The 19631-nt window shown below is 32.8% G+C and overlaps 2 protein-coding genes across 2 annotated transcripts; one reads left to right on the top strand and one right to left on the bottom strand.

Moving 5' to 3' along the window:
- Positions 1-9311: 9311 nt before the first annotated feature.
- LOC115970330 (UDP-sulfoquinovose synthase, chloroplastic) lies at positions 9312-13096 on the top strand. The gene is made up of 3 exons (XM_031089980.1): positions 9312-9446; positions 10608-11687; positions 12505-13096. The coding sequence occupies exons 2-3, from the start codon at positions 10641-10643 to the stop codon at positions 12904-12906; spliced, it is 1449 nt and encodes a 482-aa protein (XP_030945840.1). The 5' UTR covers positions 9312-9446; positions 10608-10640; the 3' UTR covers positions 12907-13096.
- Positions 13097-13873: 777 nt separating this feature from the next.
- On the bottom strand, positions 13874-19154 carry LOC115970308. Its single transcript, XM_031089961.1, has 7 exons — positions 19041-19154; positions 18248-18366; positions 17383-17465; positions 16103-16224; positions 15332-15496; positions 14954-15047; positions 13874-14525 (listed from the first exon to the last, which is right to left on the bottom strand). The coding sequence occupies exons 1-7, from the start codon at positions 19105-19107 to the stop codon at positions 14276-14278; spliced, it is 900 nt and encodes a 299-aa protein (XP_030945821.1). The 5' UTR covers positions 19108-19154; the 3' UTR covers positions 13874-14275.
- Between the last annotated feature and the right edge of the window lie 477 nt (positions 19155-19631).

Below are 19631 nucleotides of genomic sequence, written 5' to 3'. Positions count from 1 at the left end.
TGTTTTTTATAATGAGATAAGTTTTAAATTTTTTTTTTTTTTTTTTGAGAAGAAGATAAGTTTTAAGTTAACAAATCACTTTTAATTCAAATACTTAGCAAAGTATATATATATATATATATATATATGTAATTCAAAGAGTGGGGTTTTAAAGAGTAATTTTTAATATAAAAAGTTATTGATGTGTGCAAGTTGATAAAGAATTACATCATGCATATTTGTGAGTGGAATTTATTCCAAAAAGATACTGTAGAGAGAGAATTTTTTTTTAGTAAACCTCTATTTTTTTTAGAGGAAAAGGTAAACCTCTAAATTTAGTTTGGTATTGACTTTATTTCTATACAATACAAATAAAATGTCCCTTTTACACACACATAAAACCTATATTTGTAAATTTTACATATTTATCTCTGAAAAATGTTGCAACTTTATATGATGAGAAATACTATTTTCATAACATTTTTACAAAAAATCATAATAACAGATTATTACGGATTGTTATTAGTATGCAAAAAAATAATTCTTGTGATAGGTTTAATAATAAATTACCACTTATAATTTATTATGAAAATGTTATAAATGTAACATTTCTCTTATACCATATATTTTCTCAAGGATGAGATCACCTCATCTTTAATTAGGTCAAAATACAAGTTTGGATCTTAAACTAGGAGTTATAAATCCATTTTATGGATGAATTATTAGTTGTTTTAATATGTAATGAAACATATTACATAAGTGTTAGAAGTAGAACTTAGAAGACATTACATATATCTTCTCAAAAAAAAAAAAAAAAAAAGACATTACATATATGAAAAAAATATCACGAATGTCACATTAGTAATTGTTATTGGCACAATCGTGGTAGAGTACTAAGGATAACATTGTGATGCAACCAATGTTCCATGAGCAAAATTGAAACTTTTTTTTTTTTTTTGAGAAGGAGCAAAATTGAAACTAATGAATAGTTTAAAGACCAATATTGTAGCTTGGACCTTTAATTAGCATGCTTCTCAAGTTGGCAAATGAATTAATGGGCAGGAGTTATGGTTGTAGTAATTTTAGGTTATAATGTACTTGTTGCATTTACATGTATGGGTTGGAGCTTTTAAATTGCAATTTATTTCTCGCTAAGGATCCTGTTGCGACATTTCCATATAGTCATATACATTGATCATGTAATGCAAAGAACTTGATCAATGGCAGCTGTTGTATCAGGTATGACTGTGATGCGTGGGGCTTTTTATTGTGTTGAATTTTCACATATTCATAGGCAAGGTAATAAACCAGCCCATTTGCTAGCAAAACATACTTAGGTATTGTTGATTTTATTACATGAATGGAAAAGACTCATTGCTTTATGGAATAGGCTCTTAACCACGATGTATCGTTCTCGCTATAACTTTTACATAAAGCTTTCAGTCTTCCTATCAAAACCAAAAAAAAAAACTTGAAAAGAAGGATGTGATGTTTTATTTTCACCATTTTAGAAAGAGAAAGTAGAGTGTTGGGATGAGATGGAAAAGCATGTTTGGCAAGTGGATCAATGGGCATATAATTTGAAATTTAAAGATAAAGTTACATAATAATTGGGATGTCTTCCGATTTTATTTATTTTTTTCATTTATTATTGAGGCAAGAAAGAAACTAAAAGGTAACAAGTACCCGTGGGGGACTAATATCCACAAAGTTAGAAAAGCAACAAAACACGGAATGCAGATGGGGAAGACGAAAACAAAAGAAAATCCTCAGCTTGAACTCTCTTCAAAGCTGTCAAAATATTGGCAAACCTATTCTCTTCCCTGTAAACATGCTTAACTTCTATCTAAGGGATGGTCTTATCTTAAGAGATACCTATAATCACAAGAACTCAAATCAGTGTCGACTTTAACATTGTTTTAAAAAGAAACCATCACAAGAGCATTCATTTCAAAAATTGGGATGTTTTTTCATTAGATATAGGATTGGACAAGGAAAAAAAAAAATTCATGAATAAATAAATGGCTACACCCTCTAGGTGAATAGAATCTATCAAATGGGCATTAAGGGATTATAATTAATGATTTTATCACTCCTCTAAAGAATGACACTCTAATAATGGCTACATCCTCTAGCTGAATAACATCTATCTTTGGATTTCTTGTTTGGGAAATGCTAACGAGTGCCATTAGGGTACTAGTTAATAATCCAATTAAAAAAAGTTTTTATGAGAAAAGAAAAAAATACAATTAATGTTTTGACGGTTTTTTTCATTTCACATAAAAATGATGTCAAAACTTTCCTAAAATGGATTGTTAACCAGTGCCCTAAGGACACTCGTTAGTATGACCCTTCTTGTTTATCAAATCAATCTTGTCAATAACTGCTATTTGAATTTGAATTTCATCTACATAAAAAAAAAAAAAAAAAAATCTCGAATGTCAAAAATGATCTAAAATGGAAGTTATAAATTCAAAATACTTTCATATTATTTAAAAAAAATGAAAAACCAATATCTAAGGCAGAGAGACAGAGTGTACATTTGGATAACGCTGAAAACTGTTTTCCGCGTTCAACTTTTTTAATGGGTCTTGTGCATTATTTACGGGATTCGTAAGTATTTTTTTTTCGCAAAAACAATTTTAAAATTGAGTCCTACGGTACTATTCACATATTTAAAAATTATTTTATTACAATATTTTAAGTTTTCAGTTTTTAACTTTCAGCAATAAGCGGTATTCAAATAGATCTAGAATGAAGCGTTATTGAATGAATACTGAGAGTTAGCAAATTAAGGAACATTGGAATGGTAGGTGAGGCAAAGGCGGAAGCAAAGGTTATCCTTTCCAGTACATTTGTATCCTTGAGGAGGAGAATCATACGTAGATGCAAATAAATTCAATAAACTATAATTTTTGGTAGAAAAATTATATCAAAAATTCAATAAACTATAATTTTTGATATAATTTTTCAACCAAAAATTATAGTTTATTGAATTTTGAAACGCTAGCTACTCTCAATATAATAATTCTTTGCAAGGCCCACTTGAGTTTGTACACATTAAAACGCCAAAAGAAGGAAGTATTTGAAGAATATGCTACATGGATATGCTATAACCAAAAATATCTTCTTCTTTTTTTGGTAAAAACTATAACCAAAAATATCAAGCCTCCTACTAGCTGCTTGTTACCGTTTATAGTCAGATATCACTTTGGTTTTATCAATTCTCGTGCAGTGCAGTGCACGTGCAGCCTGCACATGTTAAGTTGTCGGGGGTGGTCAAATGAAAAGAGGGTGGCATCAATCATCGTGGCACATTTTATTGTCTAGGTTTGCTCCCACGTTAGAGGGCTAAGGTTTTCTCTGCATCATTATTAGTGATCAACATAACATTACCTCTTCTATTTTTAAATTCAAAATACGATGACTTTAAAACATGCCCATTTTAATATGGGTAAACATCGGGTCAGACTGTGGCGTAAAACGCTAGTTTTACGCCAGTTAATAGGAGATTGCCATGCCATCTCTTTTTAAAAATTATTATTTTAATAAAAATATCTCATCATTCTCTCTCTTTTCACGGTCACTCTCCCTCTCTCTCTTCTCACTTCTTCCTTTTCTCTTCTTTCTCTCTCATTCTCCCTTTTTCCTTTTCTCTGCGGTTTGTCTCCATCGCCACCACCTTGAAGGCGACGGTAGCTACCATCTCTTTTTCTTTTATTCTCCATAAAAGATTATGCTTTACTCTACACTGGCTTGCTTTTAATGAGTCACTAAAATCCCTCTCCAAATCAAACCAAAACTAAAACTGTTAGGAAATTTAGACCTCGGTTGATAGAATTAACAAGTTTTAAACCCAAGTTGTTAATTAGATTTATTATGAATAAAACTTATTAAAACAAACAAACAAACATCAATATTATGTCAAAATCATGCAGCGAAAAAATAAATAAGACAAGATATGATGACCTAGGAAAACCAATGAAACAAACTTGTTTCACAGTAAAAAACTTGGGGGGAAACAATCCCGAAAAACAATTCACTATAGTAAAGAGAAGTTTCAGATCTAGTACAAAATTTTTATCCCTAAACTCTACAATCTCCGTAGATAAACTCACAGCAGAAATCTTCTACTGCTTCAGAACCTCTGAACTCTTCAATATATGAACGCCACCCTTTTGTTGCACGAATTCCAGTACGTGACTCACTCATCAACTTAAAGAAGATTGTTGGCTGCAAAGTTCTTCACTTCATCAATAATGAAGATCAAGACGCACTTGGTTACAAAATTCTAAGGCGCAAAGACGCAGTAGCTTCTTTCAGAGAGAATAAGGCATCGGTCACCTTTTGCATTCGTTCTCCTTGTATTCTCTTATGTGACGGTCTCTAAAATAAGCCTTATTAATGTCTAGGGTTGTGAAAAAAGGAACCCTATACAAATACATAAACTTAGGCCGAAAATCAGATCTGGAAATCTGAATTCCCGTAACCTCGATAGATACCTCGATTGATCGAGAATCTGTCGAACTTTATTCATTAAATCTCGATAGATAACTATCTATCTGTCGAGCAGCTGTCGAGCTATCTGTCTGCAAGTGTCGAGCTATCTGTCTAGCTTTAATGAATAGCCCTTCTTCACTTGTTTCTTGGTCCAATCTTCATGACTTTAATACTAGACTTGAGCAACATGTTTCTTGAAGTATTAAACACATCCTAGATCTACCCAATTACAAGTAAAGTGCGTTTTATCAAAGGATTAGTCAACTACATAAATATTGACATATGTTCTTAACATGAATCACATATGTCTTAACAAAAACCCAATTTGAGAGACAGAATTGGAGTGAGAGAAATAGAGAAGAGAGAAGAGAGAGAATCGAAGAGTGAAAGAAGAGAGAGAGGCCGCTGTTCCCAGCCACACACCACGCGCCGTCGACGTCGATCCCTAGCCCACAACCCATATGCTACCAAGGCCCATGCCACAAAACCCATAACCCATAACCCCACAGCCCACAACCCTCATGCCACCACTGCCACGACCAAGCCATCAGCACAACATCGCCACCATCGAGAGAGATTGGCAGAGACAGCCCTGATTTGATGAGAGAGGTTTGAGTTTTTAGAGAGAGAAGTTTGAGTTTTTTGAGAGAGAGTTAATGAAACCCAATCAACAACGATCCATGATTGGGTTTCCTTTAAGGTGGTGGCAGTGGAGACCAACGGCAAAGAAAAGGAAAAAGTGAGAATGAGAGAGAAAGAAGAGAAAAGGAAGAAGTGAGAAGAGAGATAGAGGGAGAGACTAAGAGAGTGACCGTGAAGAGAGAGAGAATGATGAGATATTTTTATTAAAATAATAATTTTTAAAAGGAGATGACGTGGCAGTCTCCTATTAGCTAGCGTAAAACACTGGTTTTACGCCATAGCCTGACCGAATGTTTACTCTTTTAATATATATAGCTTATTCGAGCAGTAGTTGGGAACATTTCAGTCTGACAAGCTTCAGTTGCCCCAACATGCTTACATGATAAGTCGTGAGTGATAAATGTGTACTCAAATTTACAGTTTTCATGTGTTAAAGCTCAAGCCTCTGTGATATATTGAAACTAAGTAATGCTATGTCGTAACTTTTTCTACAATTTTTGCCCAACTTGCTTACATGACAAATCGTGAATGGTAAAGTTGTGGACTCACCACTTTAATTTCATTACTCACAACTTATCACGTAAGTAAATTGTGGTAAAAATTATAGAAAAAATCGTTGTCTTAGCACTGTCAATTAAAACTTAAAGATGGTTTTTCTTTTTTTAATCATTCAAAAAGACACACAAGTTTGACTAAAGTTCTAGGCGAAGGTCTTTGAACCTATAGAGGTTCAAGCTAGAGTCCTAGGATAACCCCAAACTAGGATTTTTTTTTTTTTTTTTTTAGTAACGATAACCCCAAACTAGTTCAATAGAGTTAATTTGTGATTCATAATATGTATTTGTGTAATTAGTTATTTTTATTAGTTTATTATATTCAAATAAAAAGCTAAGTAATAACCCCAAACTAGGGTTTTTTTTTTTTTTTTTTTTTTTTTAAAGTAACGATAACCCCAAACTAGTTCAATAGAGCTAATTTGTGATTCATAATATATATTTGTGTAATTAGTTATTTTTATTAGTTTATCATATTCAAATAAAAAGCTAAGTAAAAATACAGTTCTACCTTCTCTCTCTAAAAAAAAAAAAGGGTTCTACCTTAAATAAATAAATAAACTAATAAAGTAATGCCCTATAAAGAAAGAGACAAAATTTAGCTATAAAATTAGTTGTAACCTAAGGTTACAACTTTACTCAATAAAATAAACATTATTACATATTTTGAAAATTTAACCATTGAATTTCATATTCTTTATACTCTTAATACGCATGTCAAATTTTGTGTCAATTGGATATTATTTACTATATGATTTATACATTTATTTTTTATGCATAATTTTAAACTACAAAAACTTGCAATTTAAAATTTTTATTGATGATATAGTTATTGATTTTTAATTTTCTAGAAATTTTGCAAGTATGGAGAATAAAAAAAGAAAATGTCATCCAATTGTGGATTTGTTAAAATTCTCCTTTAATAAAAAGATATTGAGTAAGATTATAGTCTAAGGTTACAATCAATTTTATAACTAAACTTTGTCCTAAAGAAAGTAAGAAACTACCTAAATTAGCTTATAAGTTATACTGCTTAGCTTTCTCCCAAAAAAAAAAAAAAAAAAACTAAGCTACTTTATCTATTTTAATACTTACTTTACAATACATTCAACATCAAATATTTTATATTTTCTATGGACAAAGTTTTGTTACAAAATTGGTTGTAGCCTACAACCTTACTCAATAAAGTAAACATTACTACATATTTTGAAAATCTAACCACTGAATTTTATGTTTTTTATGCTCTTAATACACATGTCAAATTTTGTGTCAATTGGATATTATTTACTATATGATCTATACGTTTATTTTCTATGCATAATTTTAAACTACAAAAACTTGCAATTTAAAAAATTTATTGATGATATAGTTATTGACTTTTAATTTTCTAAAAATTTTGCAAGTATGAAGAATAGAAGAAGAATATGTCATCCAATGGTGGATTTGTCAAAATTCTCCTCCAATGAAAAGATTTTGAGTAAGATTGTAACCTAAGGTTATAACCAATTTTATAGCTAAACTTTATCATAAAAAAAAGTAAGAAACTACCTAAATTAGCTTATAAGTTATACTGCTTAGCTTTCTGCCAAACCAAAAAAAAAAAAAAAAACTAAGCTACTTTATCTATTTTAATACCCACTTTACAATACATTCAACATCAAATTTTCTATATTTTATGTGGACAAAGTTTAGTTACAAAATTGGTTATAGCTTAAAGCTACAATCTTACTTAATATCATTAAAAAATTTACATATTTCGAAAATCTAACCGTTGGATTACATGTTCTTTACGCTCTTAAAACACATGTCAGCTTTTGTGTCAATTGGGTATTATTTACTATATGATCTATAAGATTATATTTTATGCATAATTTTAAACTACAAAAACTTGTAATTTAAACAATTTATTGATGACATAGTTATTGATTTTTAATTTTCTAAAAATTTTGCAAGAATGTAATCCAATTGTGGATTTGTCAAAATTCACCTCCAATAAAAAAATAGAGTAAAATTGTAGCCTAAGGCTACAACTTATTTTGTAACTAAATTTTGTCCATTTTTTACCACTTCATTTAAATATTATTTCTTTATTCATTTTCTACGCATGTCTCTCTCTCTTCCTATCTGTCTTTCTTTCTCTCTCATCAAAATATTTTGAAGTTTTAATGTTTGGCAACTAGTTACAGTAACTGTTATAAGTAACAGTTTACTATAGCAGTGAGCCAAAAAAATTTAGCTATAAACACCATTGATGTAGGAGGGTTTTTTAATATATGAGGTGCTAAAATAACTTTTTAGCAACTTTAGCACTATCAATGTGGATGCTCTTAGAAACTTCCTAAACTACCACACGCAAGAGCTCATTGTAAGTTCCTAATTTCCAGCATTTACACAAAAAATCTTGTAGTTCAGTTGCTTAATATCACTTGATTTTTTAATGGAGATATTTAGGGTCAAATCTTCTCACCCCAAGTATTAAAATTTCCAACGAAAAAAAGAAAAAGAAAAAACTATCATTTGTAATGAGCTCAATGTGACTTGAGATGGGAGAAAAATACCAGTTGAGAGAGTGGTATAAAAAGTTTTTATAGTAAATTAATATGAAACTTAAAATGGTATTCCTCTAAATCAGCTGCAAATCAATTTATAGAGGGATTTTTTAAAACTCACTATCATGATGTTTTAGATGATCTTTCTCCTGCACTATAATCATGTGATCCAATTAATCATTTTATTCATGTAAAAACATGTGGGTAGTCATTTGAATGACCATATGGTGAAATTGATGAATTATTCTCTAGATCAATTTGGAGGATAATTACATTCATAAAAAATTATCAAATAATTATTTTTTCTTCGTTGGTGTGTCTCATTAACAAATTTACAGTTGCTTAGATCTTTGAGTATTACATTTCTATGTAGCAAATTTTATATCCTAGTATTTTTCATCAAATTAACTCAGCCAACTCTTTTTCTTTAATAAAAATGTTGTAGACTAAAAAATAGTAAACCTCAAGAATTTTTTATTTTATTTTTTACCATAATTATGATATACTATATCTCAATCTCACATAAAGACGAGTATCATATACGATAAGTAAATTTTGTTCTGATGTGGGAGGAGGACGTAGTACACCGATAATACTGTATATTTTCTTTTTGTTTTTTCCTTCTTTAGTGTGTCCATAAAGACTTGAGCTTGGATGTCCGAATTGTCTAATTTCAAATACATTGTTTGGATCCTATTTATAGTCTGTCTAGTGGATTTTTGTACTAGACATCCATATCTAGCTTTAAAGTCGTATTTACATAGTCTATCATTAGAAGCGGACGCTATAAATTAAAACTCTTTAAAAAAAAATATTGTAACTTCTCCCGTGTAAAAAAAACACTGGATACAAACCATTCATTTTTTTTTTTTGCAAATTGACTGTTACCATAATTATTATTGGAGAATGTTAACGGTGCTGGTTAAGTGCAGAAAAAACAAAAAATTGTTAGAAAAAGTCAAAAAAAAAAAAAGACATGAATTGAAAAAAAAAAAAAAAAAGACAAAAATTGTGTATGAAAAAAAAAAAAATTTTGTGGTTGACGGGCACAACACAACCCATTATTATATTATCTCTTTTATAGATAAAACGAATATGCCTCCTCCTATTCTTCCTATACAGTCGCACACTTGAAAACTTATTCGTTCTCATACTCACTCAGACAGACCCACTCCGCCATTTTTATCAACAAACTCTACTGAGCTCCAGCAATCCCATTAAGGTACTAATTTTCTTTCAACTACTTCCTGCTTATTTTATTGTTCTTCAATAGTTTTATGTCTTTTTTTTTTTTTTTTTTTTGGGAAAGAGCGAAATAAGCTTCAAAGCGTTTAGAAATGAATTGGGTATTTTGAAATTTATGTGTTTACTTGCTTGTTATGCTATTCCAAATGGAATAATATGCGAAACCCATTATTAGTACTAGCCATAACTCAAGTAAAGTTTGGTTCTTTTGTGTAATTTTTTGGTTTGTTATTGATTAAGACTTCTGACCTTTACAAATTTTATCTGTTATGGCTCATTTTCAATCTGAGGAAATCGTGGATTTTTAGGAGGTGCAGGTGTATGCATGTTTGTGTTCAGATTGTTGGGCTGTAATACAAGTGGGTACATAGGTGAATGTGTCAGCATTTGTGTGCACTTGCAGTGAAACTTGAAAGTAACATATGTTAGGTGTGTTTGATGAATTTTGAGCCCCTCTTGAACTTTTGAGTTGGGGATATAAAGGAAAACTTACATGTTTGTTGGAGCTAAAGTTAAGATGCTTGAATGCACATTTGGTTGGACTGGCATGCATGTGAGATGAGCAGTGATTGGGAATGCCTTTGATTTTAAGTAGTGTTGTTGGGAGATATGATCCTTCTGTTCTTGTCTCATTGGCATCGTAATATCCACAAGTGTATTTTTTCCGTTCCTCCTGTTTGGGTTGGTATAGTTTTATGATTATCACCTTAAGTGGTTTGTTTCAGCACTTGGAAGCATTGCTTTACCTTTCTGTTCTTGTCTGTTTGGTAAAACGTATTGGACAAATGTTGACATATATAACCATCTTTTGTTATAATAATCTCTCTCTCAAGTTTCTGCCATGCACCAGAACTTGTTGTGATCTGAACTTCTTTTTCTTCTGAAGTTTCCAAGAAATTGAAACTGTAAACAACAACAAAAAATAAACTTTAGTTCCAAAACTTTGGGATCAACTATGGATCCTCAATAGACTAATTAGGGTTGGCTACATGTATTTTTTTCCACCATTCTATCCTATCCAAAATAATATGTTGTCGCCTCCTTAATTAATATGTCATTTTTACTACTACTAATGTTATATGCATTTTTTTGCCAATTGGAACTATATTACTTGATCGTTTGCATTTTTCCTTTGCAGGTTTGTGTATATTGGTGGAAGGAAGCAATTGAGATGGCACATTTACTTTCAACTTCATGCTCGATAAAATTTTCCTCTGGCTGCAAACGTTACTCTAAGCCATTGAACCAAGGCTTAGAGGCATTTCCTACCTCTTTTACCTTGCAAGCTTTCAAATATCCATTGAGAAGCCTTGTCTCACAAGGGCAGAAGCCACTAAGAAATTATACTGTCCGTGCAACCACGCTTCCTATAAGTAAGGAAGCCCCACCTCAACCCAGTTCTGACACCCATCAGACCTCCAATGAACCATCCAAGCCACAGCGGGTCATGGTCATTGGTGGAGATGGCTACTGTGGTTGGGCCACTGCCCTCCACCTATCCAACAGAGGTTACGAGGTTGCCATTGTTGACAGCCTTATACGTCGTTATTTTGACCACCAGCTTGGCACCGACTCCCTGACTCCAATCTCCTCAATCCAAAACCGCCTCCGCTGTTGGAAATCTCTCACTGGAAAAAGCATTGAACTCTACGTTGGTGACATTTGTGACTTTGAGTTCTTATCAGAAACCTTCCAGTCGTTTGAGCCTGATGCTGTTGTCCATTTTGGGGAACAGCGGTCTGCTCCTTACTCTATGATTGATCGGTCAAGAGCTGTTTTTACTCAGAACAACAATGTGATCGGAACACTCAATGTGCTATTTGCTATAAAAGAGTTTAGAGAACAGTGCCATCTAGTGAAGCTTGGAACCATGGGAGAATATGGGACTCCAAATATCGATATTGAGGAGGGTTACATTACAATTACTCATAATGGAAGAACAGATACTCTGCCTTATCCCAAACAAGCCAGCTCATTCTATCATCTGAGCAAGGTTCATGATTCAAATAACATAGCCTTCACTTGCAAGGCTTGGGGGATTAGAGCCACTGATCTGAATCAAGGAGTGGTTTATGGGGTGAGGACAGATGAGACTGAGATGCATGAAGAGCTTTGTAACAGATTTGATTATGATGGAGTGTTTGGAACTGCATTGAATCGGTTCTGTGTTCAGGCTGCTGTTGGTCATCCACTTACTGTGTATGGCAAAGGTGGCCAGGTAAGAACCATCTACTCAATAATCACCGTAACATTGCTGCATTGCTGCCAATGAGCTATAACTCAACTTGCACCTCTTCCTCCCATAATGATGGGATAGAGGGTGAGGTCATGGGTTCAAGACTCACTAGGTGCATAACTTTCTAATAATAATAATATATATATATATATATATATGTATATTTATATATAAACCCATTGCTGCATTGCTCTAATATAGAAGTGAATGCTTGGAAGCAGTTATGAGGAGGAATGATTTCTTATGGTTGTAGGACAATTTTCAGTTCCTTGTGTATTTGATGCTATAAGAAAACTCTCTTAAATTTTTTTTTGCAGCCCTAGCCCTGCAGTTTTACTCGATGCCTCTTTTGCAACGTTTCAAATTGTCCCATTTAAGCTTCTTTCATCAAATATTTGGATTTCTTTGCCAACGAGCAAAAGCTCAAATGACACTTCTTCCTTCCATATTAATGGGATGAGGCTAAGGACCTAAGGTTGTGCTTCAAGACTCACTTGGTGCTCGTGTAACTTAGCAATTAAAAAAAATTAGGAAATTCTTTGGAAGAAGGTTAATGTAAAATTGTTATGATTGATCATTTCTACACATGTACTTTTTATGGAAAGCTTTTCTATAGAAATTGGGTAATTGGAACTGAAAAGTTTAATATTTTCCTGTTTATTTTGATGCGGTAAAAGCAAAACATGCTAAGGTCAATAAGAACCAACCATCCACTGGCAATTTTCTTGTCATTCATTATGCACAAGTTTGTTAATGTGTTTTACCTGTTTTATGTTAATTTATTTGTTAATGTTTTCAGACCAGGGGATATCTTGACATAAGAGACACTGTTCAGTGTGTTGAGCTTGCGATTGCAAACCCTGCACAGCCTGGTGAGTTTCTGGTTTACAATCAATTCACTGAGCAATTTTCTGTCAATGAACTCGCCACACTTGTTACAAAAGCGGGAGAGAAGCTTGGGCTTAATGTTCAGACCATTACTGTGCCAAACCCAAGAGTAGAGGAAGAGGAACATTACTACAATGCCAAGCACACTAAACTTGTTGAGTTGGGACTTGAACCACACCTTCTTTCTGACTCTCTTCAGGATTCATTACTCAACTTTACTATCAAGTATAAGGATCGTGTTGACACAAAACAGATAATGCCGAGTGTTTCTTGGAGAAAAATTGGGGTCAAGCCAAAGACCATTACAGCATAATTTAGATGTAATTTATAGCTATAGACATGATCTGTTGATAAATTTGGACATAACAATCTTGTATCTGCCTCTTTGTTTTCTCTCTTTTGGTAGGTTTTGTTTTGTTGCTCCTTTATGAACTTCGAACATTAATCTAGTCTATGTTTGCTTAGTTGCAATCTAAAAAATGGCTAATCACAGTATTACTAGATATCATACCTCCATATTTCTGAGTTTTTTGTATCTGTTATGGAAGTGTTTGATTAAATTCAGAATCCAATACTGTGTGCTCATATTTTACAATTCTAACAATAAAGTGGATATCTTCGACATATAAGCATAGAATTCTGAAAAAGTTAAATTTATAGTCTCATTCATTTAATCTAATGAGAGCAACTTAAACAGCTGCTTTTGGCAAGAAAAAGTGTTACTCAACATCTCAAAAGTGCGTAATTGGAGAAGGTGTCTCATGCGTTATATATACGCATTATCCCCACATAATCCCTCTCACGGTTGGGTGGGTGTATGAGGTCCACCCATTGTTGATCCATGTATGTATTCAATGAATGGGATAATTATTAATTCCATTGAGATTAATCTGCATGTGAAGAGTCTTAATATGAAGTTCAGTGAAATTGTATCATATTTTCCTGACGGTTATTTACTTGGATCTAGTCTATATCATGCTGAAATTTTGGGAAAACATATAAAGCATGTTGACCATATATGATGCCCCTCTTCTCTCTCTCTCTCTCTCATAATTCAATAATTACAACAATAAAGGAAGAGAGATTTGAATCCTGAACATTTTCGTTGGAAATATCAGGAAGAACCAATTGAACTTTGAACTACAAACTCGTGGTTCTTACCCTTCTTCTTTCAGCTCTTTAAAATTGTACACTCCAATAAATTTGCTTTACGAAAATGTTGCAAATTATGATTTTTAGATGATACACAATCATGGAAAGCAAAGCAATATGTGCAAATGTAGAGCAGAAAAGTTTTCTTTGACAAAAGGGAAATTTTCTGATAAGTTCGGTGAGATTAAAATATACGGAATACTGCAAATGTACCCACTAATCTATAACTATAGAAGTTGTTACATTGGGCTCTAAACCGTAGCATAAGGATCATGCTTATAATACAATTTGAATTCCAAATCCTTCAACCCCCAAATGGATAAAATTGCCTGATGCCCAAGCAGGAAAGCCTTTAGCTTTGTCTCTGTGGATTGACAACTTCATCTATAGTGATGAACTTTAGGTCAGGAATTAGGACATAGGTAGAGTAGGTCAACTTATTAACATCAGGGCACTGGCACAATTTATTCCAAACAATTTCTGCTATTTTTCTGTCGTTAGTGAGTCTGATTATAGTGATGAAAAATCTATCACAATCGAGATTGTATGGATCCATCCACTCTTGTGCAAGAAGATAACTGCTCAGACATATCTCTATCCTGATGAGAATGTGTCCTAACAAAATCGACCACTACTGAAGCCAACTCATCTTGACATGAAGTGTATTCATGATCAGCTCCTTCTATAATGTGTAGTTTATGATTAGGTATGAACTTGGCAAACTCCATAGCATCTTCAACTGGTACAATTCTGTCCATGGATCCATGAACTGTCAACACCCTGTAAATAACAGCATCATCAGAAATGAAGCAGCATTTTCCACTAAAGGTGGTGGAAGAAGAAAATCTAGAACTAGTTTTGCACTCAAATGTCAGAAGGTTATTCCATCAGTAGAAGACCAGAGTAATTTTTACAGATGAAAAAAGTAACATATTTTAGTGGGCCTGAGTCAAGGACTGACATTCCTGAAACATCTTGAAAGAACATCCTTTTTTCTAGCTAGGATTTATGCTTGTAGCCTGAAGTAAAAGATGGTTGCTTTTCCAATAAACAGACCAGTACAAATTGAAACAAAGACGGCACATATAGATTATAAATTACAATATGAAAACATTGTGTCTGACATATATGGTTGAACCTGATGGAGATGATTACGCAACATCACAAACATTGCAGATGCTGTAATTAAAGAAATAGGAATCGCTGACCTGCAGTCTGGATGAATCAAAATGCAGGCTGCATGAGTATCAGTACTTAGTCGGTCCATCAAACTTTCTTCAGTAACACGATACTCAAACTTCCCTGTGAACAAAAAAAGGTGAGGTACTCGTCATCTAAATCAAATATATTATGGGCACTTTGTAAATTCCAAAGAACTGATGAAGACATCAGCCATTTTAATTACAAAGAATATGTGTTTATAAGTTATTGATCAGCACTCAATTTCGAAATCCAAGGTAATAATAAAAACTTCCACTCTAAGTTAGAGAAAATGAAGATAAAGTAGAACTGAAAACACCACCAAATGACAAAAACAAATAATGTCAACAATAAAATCATTAGACTAATAACATTTGATTGCTTACCTCTTTTATTCCAAACATCAATGAATCCAGTTTCCTTGATTCTTTGTAAAAAATCTTTACCCAAGCGGCCTTCAATGCCTCTCTCCAGATTGAAACGGCCAGACATATTGACAACTATAGGAACATCATTAAACTTTGAAGCATACAAGAGCACCACATTTCCCCCTATAAGAATTAAGGACCCTTTCAAGCATATAGTAAAGGAACTAATAGATGAATAATTTTATTATTTGAATAGATTTGCACAACTATCAAAAACCAATGAAAAATAAGAGAAACACAACAAAAAGTTTTTATTTTTCCTTTGCTGTTCAGAAAAAGTTGTTCTCTAGACTCACTCTATGAAGCGTATTGCCCTTAAATCAATATTGAATGACAAGGGACTTCTTTGGAAGGCATGGTCAATACTCAAGAAGAAATCTGAGCTTCAAATTTAAGAGTTTCAATAGTAAAATATGGTAGTAACCAAGAAACCCTTTATTTCAATATTTAATTTAAGAAATATTTATAGGTAGACAAAAAGAAAAAAAAATGGCTGAAACATTAGCAAAGACAAAACAGTACTTGTTTCACCTAGGGAAAAAATCTACAAGTATCCTGGTATCACCTAAATATGTAAAAAGATTAGGTTGGAGTAAGATGAGAGCTACACTCTACTACAATGTACTTCTTTCAAAATTTCAACTATCTTCGGATATAATTTACAAAATTGCACTCTTCATTTAGCAGTTATAAGTTTGATTTTATAAAGAACAGGAACTATTAAAAGACCTTTACTGTGCCCAGTAATTGCAGTTATTACACGTTTCTCCATACGGAAGTGTTGGATTACTGCACGTAAATCATCAGCTTCTCTACGATAGTTACCATAATGGAAAGAACCTTCACTGTCCCTGAAAAAGATACAGCATCATCTAATCAGCATTGAATTGTTCATATCTTCCAAAATTTCAACATTTAGAGTAAAGGCAGGGAGGAATTGCTTCTACATTAAATTTTCTAGTACAATAATGAATTAGATCCTTTCTATAAAATTTATGCATGATTCCATATAATTTCAAATAAGCATATACATGAATCTTCATAGACACAAATTTAGGTGAAGTTCAAATGGCCCCTTTGTGTAGCTAAAGGTTCAGGGGGGACTCTTTTTTGCTGTTGGATAAATTTGATAGTTATAACAAGGGAGCAGGAATTTAAACCATAGACGTCTCTATTGGAAACACCAAGAGGTGCCAATTGAGCTACAAGGCTCTTGGCAAGTTTAGAGGGAAATTTTCTGGCTGGAAAAATATAATCGGTATCCAAAAGCCTTGTAACTCAACTGGCACCTCCTGGTGTTTCTAACATAGACATCTAGGGTTCAAGTCCCCCCACCATCAACTATCAAATTATCAAAGAAAAAAAAATATATAATTGGTCTCAAGTTAAAGCCTTGCAGGGTGTTTTCACCTTCACTTCAGATCTGTCAATTGAGAGCATCTAAAAGGGGCCAATAAAATTGCATGTGGCTGGCAGAGGCCTTTCTTCCTTACAGCATTTACAACTACACCAACATTTTAGGAGACAGGCCCAACATGAAGAAAAATTAACAAAAATGCGAAGGAGGGGAAAAGAGCACTTCAAAGACTATGCTACTACAAGCCTAAATTATTTAATTTAAAATTTTCAATAAAGTAATTACCATAAAATAAAAATAAAAAAAAACATTTTGAAGGCAAAATATGCAGACACAAAAAGATTATTTACTTGGGCTAACTCAAAAAATTGAGAGCATAGAAAAAGATTAGTTCAACATACTCAATGGTTATTGCACAATGTAGATTTAGACCAAATAATTTCTCAAAACAACAACAAATTCATAGGTAGAGAGAATGCCAGTTGCTTAAGTCAGGCCAAAATATAGTTCCAAAGATTCATCCCTAAACTTCCAAGTAAATAGTGGTATATAAAAATACAAAGAAGAACCCACAAACGTATGTTTTATCTTCTTTTATTGCAAACATTTCACTCAGCAGCTTTTTATTATCTGTTTACTGCAGACAGCTTACCCATTGCCAGCAAAGTCAAAGCGAAAGGCACTGATTCCTTCTTTTTCTAGAGCAGCAGCAAGGTTCACCATCGGAATGCGCTCCTAGAAATCAACAATCAACTAATGTCTCAGATCAATGCACCCAAGTTTTTGACAGATATTATATATACAATAATATGAAAATTATGTAAGACAGCATATGTTTTTAAAATGTATTTATAACAACAGAATTTTATATTGCATCATTAATAATTGAATTGAGTTCCACAATTGAAAACTTGTTTTATTGAAGGACATTCCTTTTTTCTTTTCAAAGGACACACATAATATTGAATTTTACAAACTACATTCATTTAAGTATAAGATGAGATGAATTGTAATGAAATCATTAGAAAGGATCTCACAACTATGGCCATGTTGGTTTCAGTTGAAAAGAAAGTATAAGGCATGTGAGAATTGGCAGGTGACGAAATTCAAAAGAATAACTCTACCAAAAACTCTATCACTGAAAGGGGGGAAAAAAAAGAGTTGAAGCACATTTCATAAGCCCAAGAAAGGGCTTTTGAAAGTTCTGGGAGTTTGTTGATGTATCTTCTGATTTTTTTGTGTATAAAGTTGATTAAACAAACTTACATAGTATCAAATACCAATATATATTAGGCAAAATGTCTCAAAGTGAAAAGTTCTATAGCTATGTAGGTTTGCCAGCGAACTCCCAAAAGAGAAGATAGAGCCAATTTCATCATCACTAATCAAAAGTAGAACACAGCGCTATTTTTCTCATAATGAACAAAATGAAATATTATGAGAACAAACAAAGCATCACCATTGATAATATATTTAAAATGTAAGGCGCTCAAGTTTAGTATGTCACAGTTAACAACCTTCCAGGACTGAAATCCATGGCACACTATAACAAGCTCCTTTGAACCTGTATCATGCAATATTCCCACAAGTTTTTCACCATGGTAGTTTTCTATTATAACTCTCTGCTGATGAGTCACTGTGTGGAGATAAAATAAAAAAATAAAAAAATAAGAGCAAGTTTTAATTACCAAGTAGAATTATTAGAATAAAATGCAGACACCTAAAAAAAAAAAGCAACTTGAATTCCAAATTAAGTGTCAATCAATCACATGTATTATTGCACATTCTTGTTTCAGCAAAACATAAGCACAATTATATCAAAACAGCAAACATGTCAACCTGATACACCTTTTTCCCTGATGAATTATTTATAGGGGCACAAACTAATATATTCAAAGAAAAATCTTAATCTTATTCACCCCAAATGGGCTGACAGTAGAATTTGAAAAAGCTAGAGCTATTACACACTACCCACAATAACAAGGACCCATCACCAAAATCTGTGTAAAGAACCAAACTTGATCAGTAATTTACATGTAATCAATCATGACCCAAGTAATTGCAATGCCAAATTCTCCAACCCATGAAATCAAACATTGTCCATCAAGAAATGAATCTTTTTTTTTTTTTTTAATTTCCCTGAATACCCATATAAGATAACATATATGCAAGCCCTTTGGTCATCTAAAAGACCTTGAATTTGGGATATTCTTCAAATGCTTTCTCAATTGTGATTGACAAAATCAAAATAAAATTTTAATTTTTAATTTTTATCATATTTAGAATTCTGGGAAGAGTAATATGGCTCACCAGGGTGTTGGGCTCGTTCTTCTTGAGTCAGAGTTATCGTCATGGGTTGACCTCTCTCTGTGTTCATGTATCCTAACAACGTTTGATGGATTGATGTGCCACTGAAGCAGCAATCATCTTTGTTCATTCGTCTCCATTTTTAAATAAATAGATGTTCGACACGTGTAAAATTTGTTATCCAACGGTTAGCAAAAAAAAAAAAAAAAAAAAAAGCCAAAGACTTCTCTTATTTTGTCATATCTGCCTCTCCACGTCACTGGCTCTCGACAAACTGAAAAATATTGCACAGCATAAACTGAAAACTCAAACCAAAACCCACCGTATTGAAATCCCAAACCCAGATCAACCCAAGACCGATGCTTTTGCACTAAGGAGGCCAACAGTGCTGTGATTCATGGGGATTGAAGAGGCGATATAGTACATTAGCTGGATTTGTTTGTTTGTCTTTTTTCTAAAATTTCTTCAATTTAGGTCTATGGATCCGTTTATTTGGTGGAAATTAAAAACTTTTTTTTCGAAAGTATGGTAAATAAGGCTGCGTTTGATTCGACTTCAAACGAATTCCGGAAATCAATTTCCGGAAAATGGAGC

This window comes from Quercus lobata, chromosome 2 (genome assembly GCF_001633185.2).
Source record: "Quercus lobata isolate SW786 chromosome 2, ValleyOak3.0 Primary Assembly, whole genome shotgun sequence".
Lineage (NCBI taxonomy): Eukaryota > Viridiplantae > Streptophyta > Magnoliopsida > Fagales > Fagaceae > Quercus > Quercus lobata.
Note: the sequence above shows the minus strand (reverse complement) of the source record. Positions and strands in the feature narration are given on the sequence as shown.